General features: G+C 56.3%; 1 protein-coding gene across 1 annotated transcript in view; it reads right to left on the bottom strand.

Annotated features, from left to right (window-relative positions):
* Positions 1-601: 601 nt before the first annotated feature.
* Positions 602-8,769, bottom strand: part of HSF1 (heat shock transcription factor 1) — a 13,649-nt gene continuing 5,481 nt past the window's right edge. The window contains exons 7-13 of the mRNA XM_018575351.1: positions 8,278-8,408; positions 7,995-8,204; positions 6,907-7,002; positions 6,550-6,655; positions 4,468-4,533; positions 880-940; positions 602-790 (exon numbers count right to left, since the gene is read on the bottom strand). Coding sequence (XP_018430853.1) covers positions 630-790; positions 880-940; positions 4,468-4,533; positions 6,550-6,655; positions 6,907-7,002; positions 7,995-8,204; positions 8,278-8,408 — 831 coding nt within the window. The 3' untranslated portion in view covers positions 602-629. The remainder of the gene's footprint in view (positions 791-879; positions 941-4,467; positions 4,534-6,549; positions 6,656-6,906; positions 7,003-7,994; positions 8,205-8,277; positions 8,409-8,769) is intronic.

Raw genomic sequence — 8,769 nt, 5'->3', positions numbered from 1 at the left:
GACAATTCAAACGCGTCCCCCATCACCGTCCTCCTCATCACCGTCCTCCAACGTCCCCATCACCGTCCTCCAACGTCCCCCTCCCCCCTCATGGCTGCCATCTTATTGCTTTGTACAGCACAGAAGCTGAGATGTCTTCACCTTGTGATTCGCCCTCCAGGAGTCACATGCACTTATATTAGTGGGGTCCCCCCCCCCATCCCACACCCCCTTCCCCCAGCAGCTCCTCCAAGTAATGGCCGCCATCTTATTGCTCTTCACACCACAGTAGCTGAGACGTGATTTCCCTTTAATACGACCTTCAGGGGTCACACACACTCATGTCAGTGGGGTGACAACCCTTCCGGGGGGTGGTTCCAAATTAGAAGTCTGTGAAAGTCGGAGTCTCAAGGGGGCCGGTCTGCTCCTTTCCGGACCCAAGCAGGAAGTCTGAACACAAACAGCAGCGGCCACGGGGAGCGCCGGGCGACGGCGGCAATCTGACGCCCCACACACAGCAGAAGGGGAAAGCTGCGATATCAGAGTCCATTGTCCCAGAACAGGAGAGGAAAGCGGCCACCAGACCATCCTGCAGGGGGCGCCACCTCTCGTCTGCCTTCCACTCAAAGCACCCCAGACAGCAGGAGAAGTTAGGAGACGCCGGAGCCCTCGGACTTGTTCTGAGAGTCCCAGGACAGGAGGGACAGGGTGGGGTCATCTTCATCCTCCAGCTCCAGAAGAATGGGAAGATCTGAGGCGGAGGAGTTCATCAGGATGAGGGGCTGCCCCGTGTAATGGACGATCTGTTTTCCTGGAGGAACGAGAGATCTGATGAGTTCCGGCTCATTATAAAAGGATTGCACCCCAATCACCTCCCCACGCCGCCTGAGGACATCATACCTGCATCTTCCGGGTCCGTCTCAGAAGATCGCTGATCCTGGGAAGATAGAAGCTCCTGAATCTGCAACACAAAATACAACGTCAGAGCCGCCCACCCATAGACAACCCTTCCAGGGGGACATAGTCATGTGTCACCCATAGACAACCCTTCCACGGGGACATAGTCATGTGTCACCCATAGACAACCCTTCCAGAGGGACATAGTCATGTGTCACCCATAGACAACCCTTCCAGAAGGACATAGTCATGTGTCACCCATAGACAACCCTTCCAGAGGGACATAGTCATGTGTCACCCATAGACAACCCTTCCAGGGGGACATAGTCATGTGTCACCCTTAGACAACCCTTCCAGAGGGACATAGTCATGTGTCACCCTTAGACAACCCTTCCAGAGGGACATAGTCATGTGTCACCCATAGACAACCCTTCCAGGGGGACATAGTCATGTGTCACCCATAGACAACCCTTCCAGGGGGACATAGTCATGTGTCACCCTTAGACAACCCTTCCAGAGGGACATAGTCATGTGTCACCCTTAGACAACCCTTCCAGGGGGACATAGTCATGTGTCACCCATAGACAACCCTTCCAGGGGGACATAGTCATGTGTCACCCATAGCCAACCCTTCCAGAGGGACATAGTCACGTGTCACCCATAGCCAACCCTTCCATAAGGACAGTCATGTGTCACCCATAGCCAACCCTTCCAGAGGGACAGTCACATGTCACCCATAGTCACCCCTTCCAGAAGAACATAGTCATGTGTCACCCATAGTCACCCCTTCCAGAAGAACATAGTCATGTGTCACCCATAGCCAACCCTTCCAGAAGGACATAGTCATGTGTCACCCATAGCCAACCCTTCCAGAAGGACATAGTCATGTGTCACCCATAGCCAACCCTTCCAGAAGGACACCATGACTGGCCACATAGACTTTCTGAGGCCGTAATGGCTCCACCTCAATACAGTGATCTCCACTATTGTTGAGGGAATAACAACCCTCTCCAGGCCAATCTACTACAATTTGGGGACAGAAGTGAGAAGGCTACAGAGTGAGGGCCGTGTCTAGTATGATCACATGATCAGTTCTACTAAGGTATTAGGACATACTCACCATAAAATCCTTTGGAGTCCATTGAGTGTCCAAACCTGACCAACAAAGAGAACGTAGGCCGAGTATTCTTCAGTTTTGTAGCAAAGCAATATGAAAAGCAGGATCCTGAACACCGAGGGGTGGGACCCGTGCTCCTCAAGAGACTGCGAGAAAAGGGATTTCACGGGGAGTACAACAATCCCATCTTCTTTCTCGTGGAGACTGCCTGGAGGGCAAAGACCTTGTGCCTGCAGCGGACATCAGATGAGGACACTACATCCACCTGGCTAAAACTTGGAGAATGTGCGACGAGAAGACCAGGTGGCAGCCGTGCAAGTCTGAGAAACCGAAACCTGATGCCGAAGAGCCCAATAGACACGGACGGGAAATCCTCGGGATCCGAAGCTTGAATGATGGACTGCGGAGCCAACCCTTCCAGAAAGACATAGTCATGTGTCACTCATGGCCAACCCTTCCAGAAGGACATAGTCATGTGTCACCCATAGCCACCCCTTCCAGAAGGATATAGTCATGTGTTACCCATGGCCAACCCTTCCAGAAGGACATAGTCACGTGTCACCCATGGCCACCCCATTCCACCCAAGAGACGGTGGAATGAGAAGATGGGTCACTCTTACAGAGGGACCTTCAGGTATGGTCCTTCTGAAGGAAGCAGTGGCTGCCAGAGAGACTCTCACAGCTTAACCTGATGACCTGGAACCAGAGGGATGGAAGAACGATATCCTGGCAGAGACGAAAAGCTGAAACTATCTCAGGTAGGAAGGAAGTTCGGAGCCTTACCACCACCTTGTCCTTCCACAAGACCAGAAAGGCTTCTTCACAGGAGAAGGCTGCCCGCCGAAGTGCTCATCTAACATGGGTGATGGCACCAAAAATGCCCCCTCATACAGTAGAAAGCAGAAGATCCCAGACCAAAACCGAATTCAGGGGAGCAAACAGGAAGAGCCACATGGGGACACCCAGCACAAAGGTCTGATGATCCGGATGGGTCTACAGAGGGTTCACCACCAGAAGTCTTATCAGTACCACATCTGCCCAAACCAAACAGGAGCTACGAGGATCACCGGCGTGTCCTCCATCTCCATCCAGGGAGGAAAGGCAGAGGATCAGGGAGTACTGATCCCATGGGGCCACTGGAAGATTCCCGTACCCGGAGACAAACCTGGGGAAAGATCTGGTAGGTTCCATGTGACATTTCTGGGCCTTGAGATCCAAGATAAGATGGAGGCCCCTTTTCCCTTGGGAACAAGTTGGAGTAAAACCCCGGAAACTATTCTACCACCGGCACTGACACTCTCTTCCAGAAGTCCTCCCACTAGGAGGAATAGACATCTGCTAATCTGTGTGGTGACAAAGGAAGATTCAAGCCCCTGGAAACCATCTTCCAAACATTTGAGATCCGGGCTGTCCAAGTGTCCGCACAGACCTCCCATCACTAGAATGTGGGGGTGCACCTTCACGCTGAAGACCTGGAACTCCCAGGTACATGTGCTTACTGGGACTTGTGGCCCATAAACTCCTTCATGACTGCAGCAAGATCCTCCCTGAACAGAGTAGGGGCCACGCCTGACAGAGAAGACCCCAAAGAGGCAACATTCGGAGCCGCATCAGTAGGCGCCCGCCAAGCAGCACGGGAGCCATTGGAAAGTGAGCTGAAGGCCCCCTCGTAGAGCGAGACCGGCCATCCTCCATCAGACACGTTGCACCTCAAGGAGGACAGGAGGGGTAGGAGGCAAGGCCTCAGGCATTCAAGAACCCAACAGTGGTGATCAAGTCACTGTGAGTGGGCAGAAGAAACGGAGCACGGATTTCCATGCATGCAGAGCAGCAGTGGGAAGGCGCACACGTGACACTCCATCTAGCGGGTGATGTCCACGCTCAATCCCTCAGCGTTAACCCCTCCAGTGCTAAAACCAACAGAGAGAAGGGATTCTAAAGGTGCTTAGTGACCCAAACAACAAGGTGACTCCCGGGGCTTAGCCCAAATGGCCTTCAAAGACAATGGCAGGAGGGCAATGGCAGGTGGGCAATGGCAGGAGGGCAATGGCAGGAGGGCAATGGCAGGAGGGCAATGGCAGTGGCAGGAGGACAATGGCAGGAGGCCTGGAGAGCACTGACGCAGCCATAATGTAACAGGAAACCCGATTGAAGAAATACAGGCCACACCTCCATCCGAGGAACTGGGGAATGCTGGGAGTAGGAGGAGTCATGCTGGGATAGCCTACAGTTTTTCTGGTTTGCCAAATCCAATCCTGCGCCCAATCCTCCTGCGGGTGGCAGCATAACCCAACCGTTCCCTTTCAGGAATGTAGGTGCAGGATTCAGAAATCAGGGGCGGGGAAAACTTTCCGTTCCGGGACATTCAATTAGCATATGTCTGCGGGGTGCCATATCAATCATGTGACAAGAGCGGAGTTTTCCTTTAACGAACGTCTCATCCTCATTGCCCCTCCCCCCTCCCGGATACTCACACTGGCCAGGCTGGAGTCCAGGTCAGGAAGTGACAGATCCGGCCCACTCAGAGACGAACTGAAGAACTGGAAGAGAAGGCGGAGACCTGTGAGCTCTGAGGGCGGGGACTGGACATGGACACATAGCATTGGGTGCAACAGGAACATGGTCAGTGTATAGAATGGGGGAGGAGCCTGAGCTCTGAGGGCGGGGACTGGACACATAGCATTGGGTGCAACAGGAACATGGTCAGTGTATAGAATGGGGGAGGAGCCTGAGCTCTGAGGGCGGGGACTGGACATGGACAGATAGCATTGGGTGCAACAGGAACATGGTCAGTGTATAGAATGGAGGAGGAGCCTGAGCTCTGAGGGCGGGGACTGGACACATAGCATTGGGAGGAACAGGAATATGGTCAGTGTATAGAATGGGGGAGGAGCCTGAGCTCCGAGGGCGGGGACTGGACACATAGCATTGGGTGCAGCAGGAACATGGTCAGCATATAGAATGGGGGAGGAGCCTGAGCTCCGAGGGCGGGGACTGGACACATAGCATTGGGTGCTGCAGGAACATGGTCAGTGTATAGAATGGGGGAGGAGCCTGAGCTCCGAGGGCGGGGACTGGACACCTAGCATTGGGTGCAACAGGAACAGGACACCCAGCCAGGAAGGGGTCAGGAATGTATGGAACCCATAGGGGACACCCACCCAGGAAGGGGTCAGTAATATAGGGAACCCATAGGGGACACCCACCCAGGAAGGGGTCAGGAATGTATGGAACCCATAGGGGACACCCACCCAGGAAGGGGTCAGGAATGTATGGAACCCATAGGGGACACCCACCCAGGAAGGGGTCAGGAATATATGGAACCCATAGGGGACACCCACCCAGGAAGGGGTCAGGAATATATGGAACCCATAGGGGACACCCACCCAGGAAGGGGTCAGGAATGTATGGAACCCATAGGGGACACCCACCCAGGAAGGGGTCAGGAATATATGGAACCCATAGGGGACACCCACCCAGGAAGGGGTCAGGAATATATGGAACCCATAGGGGACACCCACCCAGGAAGGGGTCAGGAATGTATGGAACCCATAGGGGACACCCACCCAGGAAGGGGTCAGGAATATATGGAACCCATAGGGGACACCCACCCAGGAAGGGGTCAGGAATATATGGAACCCATAGGGGACACCCACCCAGGAAGGGGTCAGGAATGTATGGAACCCATAGGGGACACCCACCCAGGAAGGGGTCAGGAATGTATGGAACCCATAGGGGACACCCACCCAGGAAGGGGTCAGGAATATATGGAACCCATAGGGGACACCCACCCAGGAAGGGGTCAGGAATATATGGAACCCATAGGGGACACCCACCCAGGAAGGGGTCAGGAATGTATGGAACCCATAGGGGACACCCACCCAGGAAGGGGTCAGGAATATATGGAACCCATAGGGGACACCCACCCAGGAAGGGGTCAGGAATATATGGAACCCATAGGGGACACCCACCCAGGAAGGGGTCAGGAATGTATGGAACCCATAGGGGACACCCACCCAGGAAGGGGTCAGGAATATATGGAACCCATAGGGGACACCCACCCAGGAAGGGGTCAGGAATATATGGAACCCATAGGGGACACCCACCCAGGAAGGGGTCAGGAATATATGGAACCCATAGGGGACACCCACCCAGGAAGGGGTCAGGAATATATGGAACCCATAGGGGACACCCACCCAGGAAGGGGTCAGGAATATATGGAACCCATAGGGGACACCCACCCAGGAAGGGGTCAGGAATGTATGGAACCCATAGGGGACACCCACCCAGGAAGGGGTCAGGAATATATGGAACCCATAGGGGACACCCACCCAGGAAGGGGTCAGTAATATAGGGAACCCATAGGGGACACCCACCCAGGAAGGGGTCAGGAATGTATGGAACCCATAGGGGACACCCACCCAGGAAGGGGTCAGGAATGTATGGAACCCATAGGGGACACCCACCCAGGAAGGGGTCAGGAATGTATGGAACCCATAGGGGACACCCACCCAGGAAGGGGTCAGGAATGTATGGAACCCATAGGGGACACTCACGTCTAGGAGGGCTCCGGAGTCCACACTGAAGTTGTGCGTGTTGAAGATGCTCTGCAGACTGTCCAGGCCGGAGTCTATAATGTCCACGTGGTCATTCAGCTCGATCCTGAGGAGGGGTAAAGAGACCATCATAAGCTGCATATACCTAGGAGGGGCGGGGCAAGGGGGGGGAGGAGCTAAAGAAGAGTGACCAATGATCTGAGGGGACCAGGAGGACTATGCATGGTTTCCCATGGCGGGTCATGGATTTTCTGGCCCCAGACACAGATCAGGCCGGAGAGGTCAGCTCTATCTGGTGTGTATGTGACAGACTGAGGGGCCCCCGAGGGCCCAGAAACAAAACAAAACAGATCTAACCCAGGCTCGCTTCTGCTCTGCAGGGAGGAGGAGGAGCAGCACGTGGAGCTGGGCAATAGGTGGGTCACCTCGGACATCTGCCGACTGCAAGTCATGCTGAAAGAGACAAACATAAGAAATGGGAGATGACATGCAGGGCCACAGGGGCCCCATCACACACAGAGAGAGGACACGCAGCGCCACAGGGGCCCCATCACACAGAGAGAGAGGACACGCAGCGCCACAGGGGCCCCATCACACAGAGAGAGAGGACACGCAGCGCCACAGGGGCCCCATCTGACGTACAGCCCCTGCACACCCGAAAATATGAAGAATGCCCCACTCAACCACAGAGAGAGGACACGCAGCGCCACAGGGGCCCCATCACACAGAGAGAGAGGACACGCAGCGCCACAGGGGCCCCATCACACAGAGAGAGAGGACACGCAGCGCCACAGGGGCCCCATCACACACAGAGAGAGGACACGCAGCGCCACAGGGGCCCCATCTGACGTACAGCCCCTGCACACCCGAAAATATGAAGAAGTGTACAGAGAAGGATGAGGGGATAGAGATGACGGGGCGCACAGCCCCTCCCCCCCCCGGAACATCACAAGGACGAGATACCGCGTCCTCACTCCCTGCCCACGGTCACGTGACCGCGTCCTCACTCCCTGCCCACGTGACCGCGTCCTCACTCCCTGCCCACGTGACCGCGTCCTCACTCCCTGCCCACGTGACCGCGTCCTCACTCCCTGCCAACGTGACCGCGTCCTCACTCCCTGCCCACGTGACCGCGTCCTCACTCCCTGCCCACGTGACCGCGTCCTCACTCCCTGCCCACGTGACCGCGTCCTCACTCCCTGCCCACGTGACCGCGTCCTCACTCCCTGCCCACGTGACCGCGTCCTCACTCCCTGCCCACGTGACCGCGTCCTCACTCCCTGCCCACGTGACCGCGTCCTCACTCCCTGCCAACGTGACCGCGTCCTCACTCCCTGCCAACGTGACCGCGTCCTCACTCCCTGCCAACGTGACCGCGTCCTCACTCCCTGCCAACGTGACCGCGTCCTCACTCACACCGCAGTGGAGACACAACGGTCACTCACTTGTCCAGTCTGGCCACACTCAGGCAGGGCTCTGCAGGCTGCATGGCTCCGCCCTCTTTGGCCGTCCCTTCGCTGGGCTCGCTCTCCTGCAGGATGGAGTCGATGAATGTGGAAGGTGACAGGACGTTGTCCACGCTCTCCGGTGACACGGGGCTGCGCTCGGACGCGCTCGGGCTGCTCGGCGGCTCTTCTTTGATGAGGATGACAGGACTGCAATGAGGGGAAATCACGCATCAGAGGCAGTCCAATGTGCAGCGCGGGGGCCATCAGACCACAGACTCACCTCTCCTCCAGGCTGGGGCTCGGGGACACGCAGGGGCTGGACTGAGCCACTTCCGTCACATCGGAGATGATCGGCCCCTCTAAGGCTTCCGCAGGATAGCGAGTAGAGTCCGAGTACCCAGAGAAAGAGCCCTGAGGAGGAGATGGAGAGATTAACCTCTGACCCATAGCCCCTCCCCCTGGAGTGACAGAATATAATCTCTGACTCAAAGCCCCTCCCCCTGAGTGACAGAATATAACCTCTGACCCGGGCCCTCCCACTGGAGTGACACCACCCCCTGCTGGAGGGGAGAGAAATCCACCTCTGACCCATAACCCCTCCCACTGGAGTGACACCACCCCCTGCTGGAGGGGAGATACAAATCGAACTCTGACCTGGCCCCTGCCTTGCCATTTACTCCGCCTCCTGGTGGAGGGGAGACACCCCCCACGTCCCCACACTCACTGGGTAGGTGGCGCCCCCCCCCACTCACTGGGTAGGTGCTGCCCCACT

The sequence above is a fragment of the Nanorana parkeri genome, unplaced genomic scaffold (assembly GCF_000935625.1).
Source record: "Nanorana parkeri isolate BGI_ZX_2015 unplaced genomic scaffold, ASM93562v1 scaffold3819, whole genome shotgun sequence".
Taxonomy (NCBI): Eukaryota; Metazoa; Chordata; class Amphibia; order Anura; family Dicroglossidae; genus Nanorana; species Nanorana parkeri.
This window is presented reverse-complemented; position numbering and strand designations above follow the sequence as displayed.